Genomic DNA, 18,633 nt, shown 5'->3' on the forward strand with positions numbered 1-18,633 from the left:
ATAAGTGTCACTTTTAATTCTTAGCAGAGACACGCTAGGTTATACGGGGCAAGCAATAGTCACCTTGTGTCCCGTTCCCATCTGACCAGTTCCCCAAGAATCCTTTTGTACCCATTGTCATCAGAGGTATCGAACTTGACCATGTTGCGATGATTCGCTCGAATGCCAATTGAATTGTAGCCTTCAAGGGCAGCCGACTCCTTGGACACAACAACCCTGTCAACTATGGATAAGGGCAATGTTTCATAGAAACAGGTGACCTCAATTAATCGACCACCCTCTCGCTGCTCCCGGATCATGGACCAAAAATCAACTTGAATGGCCTCAAGTAGTTGGTTCTTAGTCTGGAGGATGTCGAGAAGTGACTTGTTAGTGGACTTGACAACACCAAGAGCTTTAGCTGAAATCTTGCCCCAGTCCGCCATCCACGACCCTTTATGGGGGGTCCCCAGGAAAATTATCCCTTTAGTACAACTGAAGATGCTCCGAAGGTGAGCTTCGGGATTGTGACGTGAGGACAGTATAGCTTTCTTGCAGACCAGACCGCCCAGGCTGTGAGTGACGAAAATGAGTGGACGAGATGACGCATTATGCTCTGCTCGCTCGGCAGTCAGATCATGGACAAGATTCGTAGCATGATCAATCAGTCGTTCGGTTCCAGCAACTGACTTGCGGACTACATAGGCGTCGTAGCCGTAGGTCATGATACGAGCCGTGGTGAGCTTTGGTGGAAGAAGGGTGCGTGGCCATGGTGCAGACTGCCCGTCGGCGGTCCAAGTGTTCTCTCGGTCTCCAGTTAAGCCGTGAATAAAACAAATGTCAACGGTTGCATCTTGGCAGTCATGTAGAATTTTGATTCCTTCTGGAAAAGAGGACGGTGCGGCGAAATCTTCTGTCGGTTCGATCGAGGCCACCGCGTGACTGGGTTGTTCAGATTCGGCCTCAGAAGGCGCGGGGCTTTCCCCTTTGATCAGATTTCGAAGCTTTTTCATGGTGTTATGGCGAGTTCAAAGCTCTGGGCTAAGCTATTTGAACATGAAGGGGACGAAATTGTCGTGATAAAGGCACCAAATTGGATCCTGACTTTTCAAGCAGTGATTTAACAGAGGCAGTCCAGTATCGCTGGGTCACGACGGAAGCATTTCTCGCAAGGAAAATTTGGAATGGGGGCTCTTCGAGATTAAGTCAGGTGCGGGGCTGGGCGACAATACTTGACGTGTTCACTCTTAATCCCTGCCACCCTGCAGCCGCAGGCATGCCGGAGCCACTGGGCATACAGTTTTTGGGAGGTGGAGTTGAGGTGGGCGTCTACACTGTGCACCTCATTGGCCCGATATGGGGTTCAAGTCAGACACTTCAAGCGGTTAGCTAATCTTAGGCTGCAATCTCAGTCTAAACCTGAGCGAGCGACAAGGGAGGGATGTAAATAGGGGGCAAAAGTCTGTGTGCATACCGCTTCACCTACCCCATCAAATACTTATGTATATTTGTGGTTACATATCCTACACCACCAATCCTTATTGGATCATACTAAATTCAATATGCTGAATAATCAGGTTTATATAGTTACAGAGTTGTCTTGCTTAATATTTCGTATGATAACCCTGGTTCGTATACAATCTATCTATCCTTCCTTCTTCCTATACTCAATATTAACGTACCAATCTTCGTCTAGTCTAACACGTCCTATGCAGCATCAATACACTCTTTAAGATAAGCCCGATCCTCTTCAGATCTTCTCGTCTATATTTGAATACACAAAGACAACGTTTTAGTATTTTCCAGACCAGTTTAATAGGGTTAAGATCAGGCGAGGATACAGACCAATCTTTAACGTATATCCTGTGCTTCTTAAACCAAACCTGTATATCTTTCGTCATATAGATCTTTTTGCTATCTTGCTAAAAAATCATTCCAGATTGATAGTGATCGATGCCATGGGGGAGGTGTAGGCGAGAAAATAAAAATGTAGGTGGTTGTTAGGGTGATGGTAATGGGTTCGAGCGCACACAGACTTTTGCGCGGTTGGTGTATCAAGGATGAATTTTGGAACATGCTAAGGACATTGAAATCATCTGTTGAACTGTTTTTGCCTCTGCTAGTCGGTAGACGGACGGGAAGAAAGCCAAGAGATCGAAATCTGTAAGATTCACGACTTCGGTATCGATCGATGATCTGCGATACTTTAGGATCGAATATTGACGGCTCCAGATCGCTAATCTAGGATTCTTCTCTGGATCGCTGCTTAACCTCACCAGTGTCAAAATCCTTTGCCCACTTTCATATTCCCTGCTCCGATGATTGATGATTCAGGACTTCTCCAAGTACCCTCAGCCGCACGACTGCTCCCCAAGATGCACCCTTCCATAACGTCAAAAGACACCCAAGCCCGAAGACTGCAACGATAATTGCCTCGAACCCATATCCAAGACCGTATCCAAACTTCTCACCCGAGTTCGGACTCCAGAACGGCACACTGAAGGAAATGACTCGATGAACGGTGTTGATAAGCTGGAGCACAGAGTCAGAATAAGCCTGGAGGCAGTCAACACCCTAAGTCTTGAGAGGATTCGTGACTACCTGGAGTCCGAAGTTTGCGATCGCAACTCTCGTGCATGGACTGATCCAATGTGTCTTGTTTTCCAGCGTGAAACCGAAGATCAGGACTCCGGATATGGCCAGTATAAGCCCGACATGCCAACAAGAAGACGTTCAAATCTTTCTGACTCCCCACTGGAAGCTCTGGAAATCCTCTGCCGCTCTCGCTTGTTAACGCAGTCGCTCATCGGTCCCATGATCTGCTCCGCTAGCAACGCACCGATCAACGGCCCAAGAAAGAAAAGACCTTGAGCTACCGGGCCGAAGCCGTATATCCTTGCCAGGGCAATCGGCACAATGGTGGACAGCCAGACTGAGACGATTGCAAATGTAACGCCATATGCAAAAGCAACGAGTACAACCTGAGGCGCTTGGAGCACGAGGAACGGCTCAAAGAAATGTCGGGGATTCAGACGAACGTTCCCGTGCCTAGGAAGAGGACATGGACCGCCACCAGATATGTTGCCTTTTTGCGACGTAACGTCGAATTCTTTGCAATGTCATTCGCCCCTGGGATCAGGATTGCGCTTGCAAAGCCAGGCCCCAAGGCGTAAAACTCGCATTGTAGTAAGATGATATGTTTTCGAAGGGAGGACCAATGCTGTACTTGTGAGATCTCGGATTGTGCACTTATGACCAAACCACCAGCAGTACTTACAATCGGAGAATCGGCAGCACTTGGCTCAATCGTATCTCGGGTCTCCCATTCGTGATGAGCAGTGTGCTCAGTTGTAATCTTGTCAGACAGAATCACGTAAAGACCAAGCGCTTATTGAAATCAAGCCTCTTTTGGGGGGCATGGATTATTTTGCTCTTGAGTGCATCCATGATACTCAGAAGGCCGGAACCTCATATATGAGATGAAAAAACATTCCTTGATGGCGGGAATAGCGGGACCCTTGGAAGATCCGCACAGGAATTCGCTGCATTTCATTCCTCGCAACCTCCCAACTAGTGGGTTGTACGGAATATCCTCCGCGTTTATTACTTCGGAATGGTTTACCCCACGTTTTAATTCAGTATACCCGAGGTAGTGTGGGGGATTAATCGAAAGAAGCTGATATTTTGGTTCGGCATCGTCAATTGTTGCTTCATAATAGTGCAGGGTATCCATAAGGGATTGACATTTGAAGGTTCAACGCTTGAATAAAACCATAGGCTGAAGGTCATCTAAACTCGAAGAAAAAAGCTTCTGGAATGATCTAGAGGCGCACCTGGCCACCATTCAACCGATCCCAGTCCCGGGCTGTGAAAGGAACATATGTGTTCCCTTGTAACCAGTACAGACGGTCTTTCTTAGATACCTTCGAAGGATCCACTCCCTCAGTTCGCAGCACATGCTTCTGTTGCTTCATATTCCCTGTCGACTGCATCTCTGACATCACGCGCACGAACAATGGAGCTGCGAAACGCGGTAGTTGCTGGAGGATAAGGGCAGCCAAGCTGTCCAGAGTGGCTTTCGCCGGTTCCAAAGCTGTATCGGACCCACTGCCCTTGGTCAGCTGCTCATTGAAGACAATAGCGGCGCAACCAGCACGTCCATCATGATTGGGCAGAGACACGCCGTAGACATTGGCTTCGTGGACCTCCGTATGAGCACCAATGACCTCGGCAACCTCGTTCGTCGAAACATTCTCGCTCTTCCAGCGATAAGTATCACCGATGCGATCGGAGAAGTACCAACGGCCATCGCGATCCCAGCGAACCATGTCACCAGTACGGAAAAACGCGTCACCCTTCTTCACGACATCACGGATGATCTTGCTCTGGGTTGCTTTCTCGTTCTGGAAGTAGCCCTGGAAGTTGGCACTGGGGTCAGTAGCATCGATGGCAAAAAGAAGCTCGCCGGGATCGCCACGAGGAACCTTCTTGCACAGCCCTGTTTTGGGGTCTCGCCATGGCTCCTGCGTCTCGTGGTCGACGTCCACGATGGCACAACCAGGGCCGAGGACCATATCACCGATAATGCCGTTCCGGCCGATTGCACCAGCGGCAAAGTCGTTGGATGAAAGATTCCATGACCCAGTAGTGCCTTCCGTCGCAGCATAGAATTCGGCAATGGTGGGAACATTAAAGCGATCCTTGAAACGGTTCCAAATGTCTGGGCGTAGGCCGTTGCCAAACGCTATACGGATATTATGCTTCTTGTCCAAGTTTTCTCCCGTCACCGGGTCAGTCTGAGGCGGTGCACCCAGAATGTATCGGAGAGTTTCACCCACGTATTGGATGATAGTAGCATGGTTCTCCCGAGCTTCTTTCATGAAATTCCTTGCTGAGAACTTTCGGCCAATAATAAATGTGGTGCCCGCCATCAGACAAGTTATAAATCCCAAGACAGAGCCTGATGAGTGATACAGAGGCATACACTGGAGGTGATCGTTAGCAAGGGTTAATTATAAGAAAGGCGGGGATATGTCTCACTGTATAAAACCGATCTTCCTTCGTAAGCTCCATCCAGTCAGCTACGAAGCAACTGCCAGCCCAGCATTTGTTCCAGCTAACGATAGCCGGCTTGGGGAGACCTGTGGTGCCACTGGTATAGATCAGCAACGCCATGTCGCGTGGTAGCACACCCGCTCGCTCCTTATCATCTTCTCTCCTGGGCTCCGTCTCCAAAACCTGCGATTCCACTTCAGATGTCAAGAAAACGACCTGAACGGGCCCTTTCCCGTCGCGGAAGTCGGAGGAAGAGAAGACTTCTAGCTGCTCAGACGGGAAATTGTTGCGAAGTTCTTCATCCACGAAAAGAAGCCTGGCTGAAGATGTGCGGACAGAGTGAACTAGAGGCTTGCCAGTCAAGTTATAATTGATAAATGCGGGAACAGCTCCGATGCTCCACAGCCCAAGAACCATGAAGATAAAGGTGGAGGAGTTCATGCAGTCAACGGCGACAATTTCTTTTCGTCGCACCCCATGCACTGTCTTGAACCATGTTCCATATCGGAGTGCCGTTAAATAGACCTCATGCGACGTCCATGACTGGCCGTTGTAGACAATAAATTCGTGGTCCTTAGTCGCAGGGTTCAAAGCCATGTTTTCCAAGACATAGAAGATGTTCAGACGGTCGCCACGTTCCGCAAGACGACGCTTCAAGGTCATCTTAAGCAGTCCTCTGATCAGATTTAGGTCGTAGAATATGGAGTACTTGGCGTTCAGGTAGGCATATGCGGTTGTGACGGCAGGGAGAGCAATGCTCCACGGAATACCTGCCGCGAAAAGGTTGTCATTAGGATCCTCCAGCAATTTCAAGGTCATAGAATGACAATGGATTGACGGAACTTACTCGGTATTGGTAGCAGTGACATAATTGCAGTTGTGGCGTTATCGAGGCTAGAACCAGCAATGCGAATGCGGACAATCAAGCTGCAAGAGCTGGACCTGCCGTGGTAGTTGCAAAATTAGAGCAGCACTTGCCACCGTGAGAGTGGAGCGCAGTTAAAGGGAAGGGGCTGGGATGATTATGTCGCAAGGTTGTCAGGGAATAAAGAAGGAAAGAAAGCGGTTTCGTGATGCCGCGGTCCCCGTGAAGACCCGCCACGGGATCGCTGCTTCGGGGCAAATACATGCCTCCCGGTGGACCTCCAAGTGGCCACAATCTTGTACAGAATGCCTCAGATTACTTGACTGCGGTCCCGTTAGGATGATGTCCCTTTCTTTCTTATGTTTTTCTTCGTCAAAATATAGGCTCAACAGTTCTATTTCTCTCATTTTAAGACGGTTTTTTAAGACTGTATTTCACCCTGTTATCATTGCCAGCTTGCGTACATAACCAGTCCTGGTCTAGCGCCGGCATCTCGGCGCAAAGTGACACTTCACATGGGTTGAATTATTGGCCGTGCTAATCACTGCTCCGCAGCTGCTTCCCCACATCGGCGAGTCCACCTTGGGAGTCTAGATACTTGGATGGATAAGACCGACATACTGCAAAACTGTGCTTTCAGTCAGTTGAAGTACGACAGTAGAAAGGATTATGAGCAGGTCTGTTGCGAAGCAGGCTATGTAACCCTAAAATGCAGATAAAAATATTGGCGCGCTATGGTTCTATACACTTGATTGGATGCAACTGCAATTATTCAGGGGCCTTGACAGTATTCTTCTTTAACGTAGGTACGTCTTCGAATCCTTCCTCCATGAATCCTGCCAAGGCCTCGAGGGCCTGTTCGAGAAAATTCGTCTCGCAACAATAGCCGATGCGAACGTAGCCCTGGAATTCTTTGCTTCCGCCAAAGCAGTGGCTCCCAGGCACAAGCATTACCCCGGTATTCTCAAGCAGCCTCTCGCAGAATACAACATCGTCAATAGGCTTACCCATCTTGGAAAATTTAACAAATGCGGTTGTGCCAGCGCGGGGCTTGACCCATTCGCATCCCCAGCGATGGGATTCAATAAACTTCTCCAAAAGAGCGAGATTCGTTCGGCCGAGATCGAGATTTCGCTTCAGGAGGTTATGGATACATTCCGGCGCTAATGCAAAGCTGGCCACCGCGTCATCGATCTGACCCACCGAGATGGTGGTGTAATCTCGCGAAGCAGCGCATGCCTCTATTATGAATCGATCACGCGACGCGATCCAGCCTACGCGGAGTCCAGCTAGGCTGTATGCCTTTGATACTGATCCGGTTGCGACAGTCTTCTCATATCCAAGCGACAGAACTGAGGGAGGGAATTGCGGATCCGCGGGGCTAATGCTGTGGAACAGAGGGCGGTAGACCTCGTCAGCGTACAGTATGATGGAGGACTCGCGTGCGATATCGGCCAGGTCCTCGAGCGTATCGCGATAGATAATGGCCCCAGTAGGATTTTGGGGGTTGCTGGGAAAGCGGTCGCGTTAGTGCCTGCAGATCTGTCCGACTTCTTAATCCAACGCACTTGATAATGATCATCTTAGTGTTAGGGCGAATAAGCTTCTTCAGCTCGTCGAGGTCAAGCTGCCAGCCATCTTTCTCCTTCGATTTCCACAGACTGACCTCGGCTCCCAATGACTCAGGAACCGAGTACAGCTGTTGGTATGTAGGATAATGACAGATGACATGATCGCCTGGGCCGATTAGGGTATACAGAGCAAGGAAATTGGCTTGGATAGCACCAGGAGTGATCAGGACATTGTCCGCTGGAAGTGGAGTGGGTGTTTTGGCGGAATATAGGTTGGCCAAGGTCTGACGCAGATTCTCGGATCCTCGAATGGCTCCATATGTGAGCTTGGTGGTTTGCAGCTGGGCTAGGGGATTGGAGTCTTTGTCTTCAGAAAGTTCCCGCAGGTCATCCACTGAGAGAGAAGCGCAACAGGTCTCGGCAGTGTTGTATTTAGCGATCATCTCATACTTGTCCATCCACTAATAGTCCGTCAGAGTCAGTTCAGAGCACCTCATAGGACAAGAGTCCAGAGTAAGCGCGGGTCACACGGCCCCGGGGGAACGCCGAGGGGGAGCAAAATATACCTGTTCCACTGCGAACGCTTTAATGTTCACCATGATGCTGGCTATCCCCAATTATTGGGTAAAAAACCTAGTTTCCTTGACGGCTACTGCCTGCTTTTGTCGTGAGCACTGCTGTTGCCTGCGACGACAGGGGAAGATGTGCTCTACTACACAAAAACCTAAAAACAAAGAGTACGGGAGTCACGTGGCATCCCCGCACGCAAAGAGCTGGAGCTGCCCCAATTCGGACGTGATGGATATACTAGGATGCGGACATAGGCATAGGGTCCCTTAGGAAATAGGGAGGAATGGTAAATGAGCTTGCGCTGCTGATAGACCGTGATAAACAGTATTTAGATCTCTTCAACGTATTAGTTACATATTGCCTAATGCTACGTAAGCCTCGTGCAAGAACAAAAACAAGCGATCTTCCAATGATAAGCCTATGACCCTGCGGGTGCTGTCCACGGGTTCCTGGCGCTAAGGTGTCCGCCTCTCCGCCCGCGTCATCATCACCTGCTCGGCCTGACCTCCGCTCGGCATCTCCCTTAAACTCTCCCTTAGACTCTTCAACCAGTGCCAGTTCCCATGCTTAGCTCACCCTCTCGTTAAGTGTTGCCGGCGATCCTCGCACCTATTCTTTGGTCGTCGGTCTCTGTGACGGCTTCGTTGACAGGGATTCAAGCTAAATCCCTACTCGTCATGCGGTCGGCATTGACCTTCCTTCTGGGGATCGCTCTAGCGACCCCGACGACCGCATATGCAGTGTGGGAGGACTTTTCTGATGCAAACTTGATGTACAGACCCGATTCTATCTTTGAACGAGCCGCCGACAACCCGTCCTGTTTCAACTGTCAACTCGACTCCTACAACTGCACCCACTTCGCCGACTGCAACAAATACAACGGCAAATGCTCCTGCCCTCCCGGTTTCGGCGGAGATGACTGCCTCACACCAACATGTGGCTCCCTAGCTGATGGCCAGAATCGATTCCCAAGAACGGGCGGCTCCTGCGAATGTAAAGATGGCTGGGGTGGCATCAACTGCAACGTCTGTGAGCAGGACAGTGCCTGCGATGCGATGATGCCCGAAGGCAAAGACGGAGCATGCTATAAGGATGGTGTTACAGTCAAGGAGAACTTTCAGATGTGTGACGTGACCAACAAGGGTATCTTGAATCAGCTTGGAGATCGCAAGCCACAGGTTACCTTCTCCTGCACTGCTGAAGATCACACCTGTAATTTCCAGTTCTGGGTCGGACAGAAAGAATCATTCTACTGTGGTCTAGACAAGTGTAACTGGAACATGGATGTTCAAGCTGATCAGAATGTCACCGCTTACGAATGCGAAACTATGGATTGCAGGTGTATACCCGGTCGTTTCCTCTGTGGTGAGAACGGCTCGGTCGACATTGGGGTGTTCCTCGACCAGTTGATCAAGGGACCCGCGTCCTTCACGACGACTGCGACAAACGAAGGCACCAAGAGCACTTTCTCAGAAAAGGAGATGAACGGTCTTATCAAGACTTTCTTCGGTGAGCCCAGCATCTATCTTTCCTGCAATGCCGGAGAGTGTCTTTATAAGACCGACTTGCCAGGCTACCAGCGGCCTGTCAAGAAGATCAATACCCCTCTCATTGCAGGTGTTATTGCTGGCTGTGGCCTCTTTGTCGTGGCCGTCATCTTGCTCGTTTGGTATCTGTCTCGACGAGCTGCCCGTCGTGGCTACCTTCGTCTCTCTCTGTCAGACGACTCGGACGACGATACAGCAAAACTGCTATCTGAGCACCGCCAAGCGGCTCTATACTGGGAGAACGTGTCCTACGATCTAAACGGGAAAGAAATCCTGTCGAATATTCAGGGCGCCTCCACTCCCGGTGAGATTACTGCTATTATGGGAGCCTCTGGAGCCGGAAAGACCACTTTCTTGGACATCTTAGCCCGCAAGAATAAGCGTGGTACTGTCCATGGTGACTTCTACGTGAATGGCGAGAAGATGAGCCATGAGGATTTTAAAAGCATGATTGGCTTTGTTGATCAAGAAGATACGATGCTTCCTACCCTGACGGTTCATGAGACTATCCTCACCAGTGCATTGTTGAGACTTCCCAGGGATATGACTAGAGCAGCGAAGGAGCAAAGGGTATATGAAGTGGAAAAGCAACTTGGGATTGGTCATATCAGAGACCAGATTATCGGTTCTGAAGAAGGGAAAGGCCGTGGCATTTCTGGTGGCGAGAAGCGCAGAGTCGGAATTGCCTGCGAATTGGTCACCAGCCCTAGTATCTTGTTCTTGGATGAACCAACCAGCGGTCTGGATGCATTCAACGCATTCAATGTGGTTGAGTGCTCTCGTCACGTTGGCCAAAACGTATAACCGTACTGTCATTTTCACCATCCACCAGCCTCGCTCCAATATCGTTGCTCTCTTCGATCGATTGATCCTCCTTGCAGGAGGGCGCACTGTATACTCGGGTCCCTTCTCTTCTTGCCAGGCGTATTTTGACCAAATCGGCTACTCTTGCCCGCCGGGCTTCAATATTGCTGACTACTTGGTTGATTTGACCATGCATGCTGGTGGCAGCCAACCTTTCACGGACGAAATGAATTCTCCGGTGGAAGGAAGGCCACCTAAGACCGCTTCGAGTAGTTTGAGAGCCATCAAATCTGTTGCGAGTGCATCAAATGTGAGCTTCGAGGAGACATCCAGCGGTACTACAGACCCAACTCGGCGATCGATGCATAAGCACAAGCTCTCATTAAAGCAGCAACAAGAACGTCAACTTTACTCTCGCCGAAGTTATGCTGAACAAGCCCCGGAACACCAAGACTGATGATGAAGACGCCACACTCGAGACCGTCGAGAACACAGACCAATGGCTGCGTCTTTCGCGCCAACAGGGTGATGTCCCCCCACAAGTATTAGAAGATCCAGATCAGCTTCCTCCGCCCGCCCCTGGCCAAAGTGACCTTGATATCCTCGTCAGCAGCTTCGCTGAATCTGATGTGGCCAGCTACGTCCACGCCGAGATCGTGGCTGCAGTGCAAAGTGCACAGGCTGCTAACGGTTCCACGAATTCGGATGCCCTGGGTGGACCCGTGCAATGTCAGCCCCAAGGCTTTGCTCGTATCAGCCTGGGACGGCAATTCTTGATTCTGTCTCAACGTACCTGGCGAAATCTTTACCGCAATCCCATGCTGATGCTCACTCACTATGCCATCTCGATCCTCCTTGCCGTCTTCGCTGGATACCTCTTCTACGGTCTGACAGACGATATCAAGGGCTTCCAGAACCGCCTCGGTCTGTTCTTCTTCATCCTTGCCCTGTTCGGGTTCAGCACCCTGACAAGTCTCACGGTATTCTCCACCGAGCGCCTACTGTTTGTGCGGGAGCGTGCCAATGGATATTACCATCCGATCACGTACTTTGCGTCTAAGGTGCTATTTGATATTGTACCCCTGCGACTAATTCCTCCCATCATCATGGGTGTCATTGTTTATCCAATGACGGGGCTCATTCCTGCGTGGCCCGAGTTTTCACGGTTCATGTTGATTCTTGTTCTGTTCAACTTGGCCGCGGCCAACATTTGTCTCTTCATTGGCATCGTCTTCCGTGATGGTGGTGTCGCCAATCTGATCGGAAGTTTGGTTATGCTCTTCAGTCTGCTGTTCGCCGGTCTCCTGTTGAACCATGACGCAATCCCAGCGTCTGCGCTATGGCTACAAAGTGTAAGTATCATCCGCACTCCGCTCATCCGGGAAAGTACTGTGAGATTTCGACTAACACAAAATGCAGCTTTCCATCTTCCACTATGGATTCGAGGCTCTCATCGTGAACGAGGTCACTTTTCTCACCCTCATTGATCACAAGTACGGGCTGGATATCGAGGTACCGGGCGCCTCAATCTTGAGTGCCTTCGGCTTCGACAATCTCGCCTATTGGTACGATGTTGGTGGGCTTGCTGTCATCTCAGCCGTCTTTATTGTGATTGCATATGCAGCCATGCATTTCCTTCTTGTTGAGAAACGATAAGCGAGAAGCTAGACGCTTCAGTCCTGAGAAGATGGCTGCAGGGCCATCATTTCCATTTTGTCATGTTTAAATTCCGGGGTTCTTTCTTTGCAATCTTGGATCGGTTTATGAATACTAGGAACAAACATTATTCAAGAATAATCGCGACCAGAAACCGAAGGCCGATCAGATGTACATAGATCATACTACGATCGTCTATACCTTTGAAATAGAGAGTGACTTCTGTATCCACAATTTATATTCGCGCCCCGGCAGCTCGAAAGCCCTGATGTGCAAGTAGATTCGGGTCCGGCGACAATATTCTCATCCGATGGGTTGCATTGGCCAACGCGTTTTGTAGGCGTCATTGCGGCTAATCGGAGCTTTTCTGCGGGCAGCGATGTTCCTCTCAAAGAATTCCGGTGGGGGAGCAGACATGCTAGTTCCATAAATGAGCTACATAAGCAGAAATACCCTTCCTGGAGCTTTAGCTAGAATCAAACTCCCTCTAAGCGGTGTTGCTGGAGTCTTGCGCCTCGTGAGTGGCGAATGGGGTTTCCCCAGCCCCTCCGGTTAACGATGGCGCTAATGCCCGCAGTTGCTGCCCACCGCCGACCACTTCAGGTTCAGTCGGATTCGCAAACCTAACCCCCCCTCAACCTTCTGCCCTCACGACTCTACCCCTTCTGCCCAAGCTTAGGCATTACCCGGACCATCTTCTGTGAGTGCGCCTCGATAACCTCCCTCCAGGGGTACACGCGATGCCCCTGGCCCCAGATACGAAGAACCCCACAAAACTTGTCTCCAATTCTGGTCTTGCTGTCCGAACGGACTGAGCAACTTCCCAGAACCCTCACACATACCTCCAACCGAGCACAGAGCACAGAACTTATCCGTTTCCCAGTCTCGACCTCCTCCTTTTCGCATCGTCTCCATCATGTCCGGCGAAGCGTGGCTTTACCTGTTGTCGGTGTTGATCAACGCCGTCAACCTCTTCCTCCAGGTCTTCTTCACGATCATGTACAGTGATCTTGAGTGGTAAGTGCTACTTCCAACTGCGGTTTCCCAGTTCAACTCTGGAGCTCCACATTTCACAGCGACATGGCACTGACTTTGACTTCTCTTCCTGCATAGTGACTACATCAACCCCATCGACCTCTGCAACCGCTTGAACGCCTACATCATCCCCGAAGCCGCTGTCCACGCTTTCCTCACCTTCCTGTTCATCATCAATGGCTACTGGCTCGCCATTATTCTGAATTTGCCTCTCCTCGCTTTCAATGCGAAGAAGTTAGTCACCACCCTTTTTCGGCTTCCTCCTTTCCATCTATCTGTCGAAACCAAGGACTAATTGAGGTTTTCGTATAGGATCTACGACAACCAGCACCTTCTGGATGCCACCGAGATTTTCCGCAAGCTGAATGTCCACAAGAAGGTTCGTTCAAGTGATCCCGTTTGGAATAAAGGCCCCATACTGACCCTCGTGCTACAGGAATCGTTTATTAAGCTAGGATTCCACCTCCTCATGTTCTTCTTCTACCTCTACAGCATGATTGTCGCTCTCATCCGTGACGAAGGACACTGACTTCGCGACCAGACCGAGTATGCTATGCGCCACGGCCGTCCTGTCTAGCTTATTAAACGTTTTCTCGACAAAAATTAATCTCGGAGACATGTCGCGTTTCATGCCGTCTTCATGATGCCCACGTCTTTAATCTATATTTGCTGCTGGGGGATATGATGTCAATTGCCTTGCAAAATTGAGGGTCCTTGAGTTATACCTGGCTTTCGGAGCAGATAAAAACCAAATACTTGATTACGAGATTCTGTTGTCTTCGAATTTGAGATAGACGGTCGTTGCTGATATTCGGAGATGATAGAGATTGTGGCTAGTGGTGGTGTTGATTGCTTTGAGCGGGCGTTTGGAAGAGGCCTACTAGTGTATTCTCTTCTGGCGTCATGCTTTTATTTTGTGTTACACTTGTCTGTCCGTCCTGTGTTCCTGCGGTGTCTTTCGGCCTGTGAGTTGTATATACCTCCAAGCGGTTTGGCAATGAAGAGCGTACGATACCCAGTTTGGTTAAGCTTTCACCTTCATTATGAAAACATATTCAGTGTTGCGTATGGGAATATCGAGGTTTAGATAAAAACAGTACTAATATGATAGACCAGCCTGAGGCCATTGTACCATCTGGGTAGGAGATACGCTTGTTCCTGTCCCAAATCGTCCCAAGGTTCCCCAGAGCGGTTCGCGGTCTTCACTAACGGCCTCTCCGCGCGCCCGTAAAAATCCTCCGACAACCTCTCTACTCAACTTATCGGTCGCGTGAGAGCTCCAGATTCCTCTGGAGTAATACGACACAATGTCAGGATTACCTGGCGCTGGCTATGAATCTGTTGGCGATGAGGCCCCTACCATGCCTAAGTCCTCCTTAACGACCGCGACTACGATCGTTGCGGCTCCAGAAGTCAATACAGAGGTTTGGTTCCCTGAGCTCCCGTGTCCTTCTTCACGACTCAGAAAGCCAAGTCTGGGCTTTGCAGACGATCTAGATAATGCTAACAGCCGAATAGGATCATGCGCACATGCAGATGACCCTTGCGAACACCTCGTCAAACGCCCTCACCTACAACGCCACCTACGATGATCTTATGCGACCATCTCAAGGCCCCGCCAACCCTTTCAAACCCGCCGACGCAGGGAATGGCGTCAAGCGCAAGAATGTACCAGCGGGCTTTGCGGAAGAGACCGCTATTAGCGAAGCGACCTTCGCCGCTCAACACCGCACCTTCCAGAGCCTGGGCTACACGCGCAACCCCACCCGTCCAGATCAATTCGTGGGTGATGTGAATAAGGCGTCCCAGTACGGCGGTCGTGATGTCGTTCAGATGAAACCCACGAAGGAAGCATCAGCAGCATGGCGGGCGAAGCGACAGAAAAAGGGTGACTCGAGTATCGTCGAGGGGAAGGCGCCTACCTAGGCCCCTGGGCCAAATATCAAAACGAGCTGAAGTACGAAGATGTAGAGGTTGCCGATGGCGAGGAACGCGAGCTCGCCAGCGACGAGGAATGGGTGGAGGAAGACGAGGAGGAGTCATACGGGCCAGCCCCCCATGCCTGCCATGAGCAAAGCGGCGACCGACTACCAAGCAGACTCTACAACGGAGGAGAGCACCGAGTTCCACGGCTCAGCGGAGACGGATTATCTGGGCCGCACATACATGCACGTTCCCCAGGACCTGGATATCGATCTGCGCAAGGAGCCGGGGAGCATCAAGAACTACGTTCCCAAGAAGCTGGTGCATACCTGGAAGTCACACACAAAGCCCATCACCTCTTTGCGCTTTTTCCCTCGATCAGGCCATCTGTTGCTCTCGGCGGCAGCGGATGGAAAGGCCAAGATTTGGGATGTATACCACCAACGCGAGCTGCTGCGAACATTCTCTGGGCACACGAAGGCTATCACAGACACCGATTTCCACCCCTCAGGCAAGACTTTCCTTACCGGGTCTTATGACCGCCAGATCAAGCTCTGGGATACCGAGTATGGCAAGTGTCTTGGGCGATTCTCAACCGGCAAAACGCCGCACGTCGTGCGCTTCAATCCCAGCGCTGAAAACTCACACGAGTTCCTGGCTGGTATGTCGGACAAGAAGATCGTGCAGTTCGACACCCGATCCGGCGAGCTTGTCCAGGAATATGACCACCATCTGGCCGCCGTCAACACCATCACTTTCGTTGACGGAAACCGCCGTTTCATCACTACATCTGACGACAAGTCTCTGCGTGCGTGGGAGTACGGCATTCCTGTTCCAATCAAGTTTATTGCCGAGCCATACATGTTCGCCCTCACGCGTGCTACGCCGCATCCCAATGGCAAGTACGTTGCGTTCCAGTCTGGTGATAACCAAATTGTGGTCTACGGGGCTACCGATAAGTTCCGACAGAACCGCAAGAAAAGCTTCCGAGGTCACAACACTTCAGGCTATGCTGTTGACATTAAGGTCTCGCCCGATGGACAATTCATTGTATCTGGCGACAGCGGGGGCTATGCTTGTTTCTGGGACTGGAAGACTGGCAAAATGTACCACAAAATTCAGGCGGGTGGGAAAGAGGGAGGTGCAGTCACCTGCTTGGATTGGCATCCGCAGGAGACAAGTAAGGTTGTCACTGGTGGACTGGATGGTCTCATTAGGTACTGGGATTAAGACTCCTCTCAGGGAGTTGTCTTTCGGTTGGAAATTTTTGGGCGTATCTATATTATCGCCCTCGGGGGCGTTCAAAATGATATGATTCAGCATGCCTGCTTCAACGCATATACACACGTACGCTTTTCTAGTAAACTATTTACACTGGAAAGGATGGGCAATTGTCTATGACAGACCTTAGAGGGGAGACTCGACCTAAGGCAACCCTGTCATGCTTCCCCATCCTTTAGCTAGAGGCTCAAAGACCATCCTAATAAGAAACATAATGGAACTCAAGCTCATGCAATGAATTTCCTCCACAAATCAACCACTCGCTGGAAAACGTCTTTGGCAGCTCCCACAGGCGGGTGCTTCCACAAGAGGACCGAAATCACTCCTAATCCAACGACCAAGCTGGATGTCAGACCGTACCCTAGCATCTCGCTTTGATGCTGCACAGCACGCACAACATCGGAGTACCGCTGGTTGCTAAAGCTGACTCGAGCATACTGGGTCTTCCAACCCAGGAACGGCAGCCGCTGGTCAATAGTCTCTTCCACCGCCTTTCTAACCTTGTACAACGGAGATTTCACACCCCATCGCATCTCCAGGTAGTTTTGCTTGGACAGGTCATTGATCGCATGAGCGTCCTCGCAGCGCTGGTTCGTGTACGCCTGGAACGCCACCTGCCGACGAACGCTGCGAGTATACACCGAAGAGTCAGAATCATAGACGCCGTGCTGATCCATTTTCTCGAAAAGGACCCGCACGTCTTCGAGGCCCGCATTGAGTCCTTGTCCGTAGAAAGGCAGGACGGCATGTGCGGCATCGCCGAGAATCGCAACACTCGAGGTGAAATGGTGTGGCTTGCACTTGATGCTGATCAGCGGAAGATGCGGATTGATGGCGAATTGCTCAGCGAGAGCCTCAGGCTTGATGAGTTCCGGACACACGCCCGGGAAGTACTCATCGAACGAAGCCTGGAGGCTCTGTGGCGAGCCCTCCAGGGAAGCGTAGAACGCTGATGGGGCGAAGAGAGTACATGTGAATGATCTGTCTGCAGAGGGAATGGCGATGAACATGTACTCTCTGCCTGGCCAGATATGGAGATGGTTTGGCGAGATGCGAAACTGGCCGTCCTCGGTGGGCGGGATCCGGAATTCACACCATAAGGTGTCAATATACTCTTGCTGATAGTCCACTCGGGCAAACTTCATCATATGGAATCTGCTGGCGGAATGGGCTCCATCAGCGCCAATCAGATAGTCGAAGGATACTTCAATTTCCGGCACTCGACCTGCCACACCCAGAGCATCGGCCTGGGGTGTCTCGCCTGGGATGCGACGCTCAAACCATGCTTTGTTGCTTCTGAAATCAGCACCCGTCAGCTTATGATTGAAAAATAGCTTCACGTTCGGAGTCCGCTCTAGTTCATCCAATAGGGCATTGTTGAGAGTACCCCTGTCGACCGCGTTGATAGCCTGGGGTAGAGATCAGTATCTTATCGCGGAACATTTCCCATGCAGGGCAAATGCATGTACGCACCCGTCCGTGCACGTCATAGGCCTGAGCGGCCTCCCACAATGATCCGCCCTCTCGGCCGTGGATCATGCGGCCATACATGGGGATGGTGTCGCGGAGGACATTCTCGACGAGCCCATCTCGTTCGGCCTGTTTGATGGAGTTGATGCCACGTTCTGACAGGGCCAAGTTGATCGATTTGGTGAAGTTCAATGGCACCGTTTCGGGATTGCGGAGATCTACGGATGCAAGGAAAAGTTATTGGTTTTTTTCTTCGGGAAATTTCGCAGCGGTCATGCAGCAAATAGCACGGCATCACGACTTCAAAAGAGCGTTTCTTGAGGATCTGCCTGTCCAATACATCGGTTGGACATGGCGCCAGGGACCTTGTGAGCCGCATGCGTTATATAAATGATCGCTTCCCGGGACCCTCAAGCGCATGTTGTAGGGCACCATTGTGGTTTCGCGGGGCGCTCTTTGCGGCGACTTGCAATTCCAAACAGGCCTGCCAGGTGCAGCAATCAAAGAAACAACCATGTCTGACTTACCTCCGCGTAGCTCATATACTTCAACTTCATCACCACGGGAAGCCGCATACAGCGCCGCAAGGGACCCCACTGGCCCAGCGCCCACCACGACCACCTTCTGCTTGGGAGGAACTGCAGTCATTCTTCAGCAGGAGAGAGTACCCAAGGGATGATGTGGTATGATTAACAAGCACTTAAGGGCTCAATTGAGGCATCACGTGCTGCGACATCGGCTTTTGCTCTTTTTCCTAAAACGTTATACCGGCGTAAGTCCGATCTGATGACTCAGACCCTGGGGGCGGAGGCGACCCTGGCGGCTTGTGGCCTGGAGGGTTAGGCAGCGATGCGAAATTTTGGGCTAGTCCATTCTA

The 18,633-nt window shown here is 50.8% G+C and overlaps 10 protein-coding genes across 10 annotated transcripts; 5 read left to right on the forward strand and 5 right to left on the reverse strand.

Annotated features, from left to right (window-relative positions):
• Nucleotides 1-59: 59 nt before the first annotated feature.
• Nucleotides 60-992, reverse strand: N7468_006441 (esterase/lipase family protein; the record flags this gene model as incomplete). Its single annotated transcript, XM_058475737.1, has 1 exon — nucleotides 60-992. The coding sequence occupies one exon, from the start codon at nucleotides 990-992 to the stop codon at nucleotides 60-62; it is 933 nt and encodes a 310-aa protein (XP_058328627.1).
• A 1,501-nt stretch (nucleotides 993-2,493) lies between these two features.
• Nucleotides 2,494-2,850, forward strand: N7468_006442 (uncharacterized protein; the record flags this gene model as incomplete). Its single annotated transcript, XM_058475738.1, has 1 exon — nucleotides 2,494-2,850. The coding sequence occupies one exon, from the start codon at nucleotides 2,494-2,496 to the stop codon at nucleotides 2,848-2,850; it is 357 nt and encodes a 118-aa protein (XP_058328628.1).
• A 950-nt stretch (nucleotides 2,851-3,800) lies between these two features.
• On the reverse strand, nucleotides 3,801-5,853 carry N7468_006443 (uncharacterized protein; the record flags this gene model as incomplete). The annotated part of the gene is made up of 2 exons (XM_058475739.1): nucleotides 3,801-4,964; nucleotides 5,020-5,853. 2 exons carry the CDS (start codon nucleotides 5,851-5,853, stop codon nucleotides 3,801-3,803), a joined length of 1,998 nt encoding a protein of 665 aa, XP_058328629.1.
• Nucleotides 5,854-6,667: 814 nt separating this feature from the next.
• On the reverse strand, nucleotides 6,668-8,069 carry N7468_006444 (putative aminotransferase; the record flags this gene model as incomplete). The annotated part of the gene is made up of 3 exons (XM_058475740.1): nucleotides 6,668-7,409; nucleotides 7,468-7,931; nucleotides 8,037-8,069. 3 exons carry the CDS (start codon nucleotides 8,067-8,069, stop codon nucleotides 6,668-6,670), a joined length of 1,239 nt encoding a protein of 412 aa, XP_058328630.1.
• Nucleotides 8,070-8,628: 559 nt separating this feature from the next.
• Nucleotides 8,629-12,047, forward strand: N7468_006445 (putative ATP-dependent permease ADP1; the record flags this gene model as incomplete). The annotated part of the gene is made up of 4 exons (XM_058475741.1): nucleotides 8,629-10,245; nucleotides 10,298-10,792; nucleotides 10,815-11,743; nucleotides 11,811-12,047. Exons 1-4 carry the CDS (start codon nucleotides 8,718-8,720, stop codon nucleotides 12,045-12,047), a joined length of 3,189 nt encoding a protein of 1,062 aa, XP_058328631.1. The 5' UTR covers nucleotides 8,629-8,717.
• A 656-nt stretch (nucleotides 12,048-12,703) lies between these two features.
• On the reverse strand, nucleotides 12,704-12,962 carry N7468_006446 (uncharacterized protein; the record flags this gene model as incomplete). The annotated part of the gene is made up of 2 exons (XM_058475742.1): nucleotides 12,704-12,858; nucleotides 12,890-12,962. 2 exons carry the CDS (start codon nucleotides 12,960-12,962, stop codon nucleotides 12,704-12,706), a joined length of 228 nt encoding a protein of 75 aa, XP_058328632.1.
• A 1-nt stretch (nucleotide 12,963) lies between these two features.
• On the forward strand, nucleotides 12,964-13,611 carry N7468_006447 (cornichon family protein; the record flags this gene model as incomplete). The annotated part of the gene is made up of 4 exons (XM_058475743.1): nucleotides 12,964-13,064; nucleotides 13,161-13,316; nucleotides 13,395-13,461; nucleotides 13,519-13,611. The coding sequence occupies 4 exons, from the start codon at nucleotides 12,964-12,966 to the stop codon at nucleotides 13,609-13,611; spliced, it is 417 nt and encodes a 138-aa protein (XP_058328633.1).
• A 778-nt stretch (nucleotides 13,612-14,389) lies between these two features.
• On the forward strand, nucleotides 14,390-15,008 carry N7468_006448 (Pre-mRNA-processing factor; the record flags this gene model as incomplete). Its single annotated transcript, XM_058475744.1, has 2 exons — nucleotides 14,390-14,506; nucleotides 14,601-15,008. 2 exons carry the CDS (start codon nucleotides 14,390-14,392, stop codon nucleotides 15,006-15,008), a joined length of 525 nt encoding a protein of 174 aa, XP_058328634.1.
• Nucleotides 15,009-15,062: 54 nt separating this feature from the next.
• N7468_006449 (WD40 repeat domain-containing protein) lies at nucleotides 15,063-16,235 on the forward strand (the record flags this gene model as incomplete). Its single annotated transcript, XM_058475745.1, has 1 exon — nucleotides 15,063-16,235. One exon carries the CDS (start codon nucleotides 15,063-15,065, stop codon nucleotides 16,233-16,235), a length of 1,173 nt encoding a protein of 390 aa, XP_058328635.1.
• Nucleotides 16,236-16,513: 278 nt separating this feature from the next.
• Nucleotides 16,514-18,404, reverse strand: bna4 (kynurenine 3-monooxygenase; the record flags this gene model as incomplete). The annotated part of the gene is made up of 3 exons (XM_058475746.1): nucleotides 16,514-17,695; nucleotides 17,760-17,974; nucleotides 18,284-18,404. The coding sequence occupies 3 exons, from the start codon at nucleotides 18,402-18,404 to the stop codon at nucleotides 16,514-16,516; spliced, it is 1,518 nt and encodes a 505-aa protein (XP_058328636.1).
• Between the last annotated feature and the right edge of the window lie 229 nt (nucleotides 18,405-18,633).

The sequence above is a fragment of the Penicillium chermesinum genome (assembly GCF_028974085.1).
Source record: "Penicillium chermesinum strain IBT 19713 chromosome Unknown utg000005l:1.0-4115287.0:1.0-4118363.0, whole genome shotgun sequence".
NCBI lineage: Eukaryota > Fungi > Ascomycota > Eurotiomycetes > Eurotiales > Aspergillaceae > Penicillium > Penicillium chermesinum.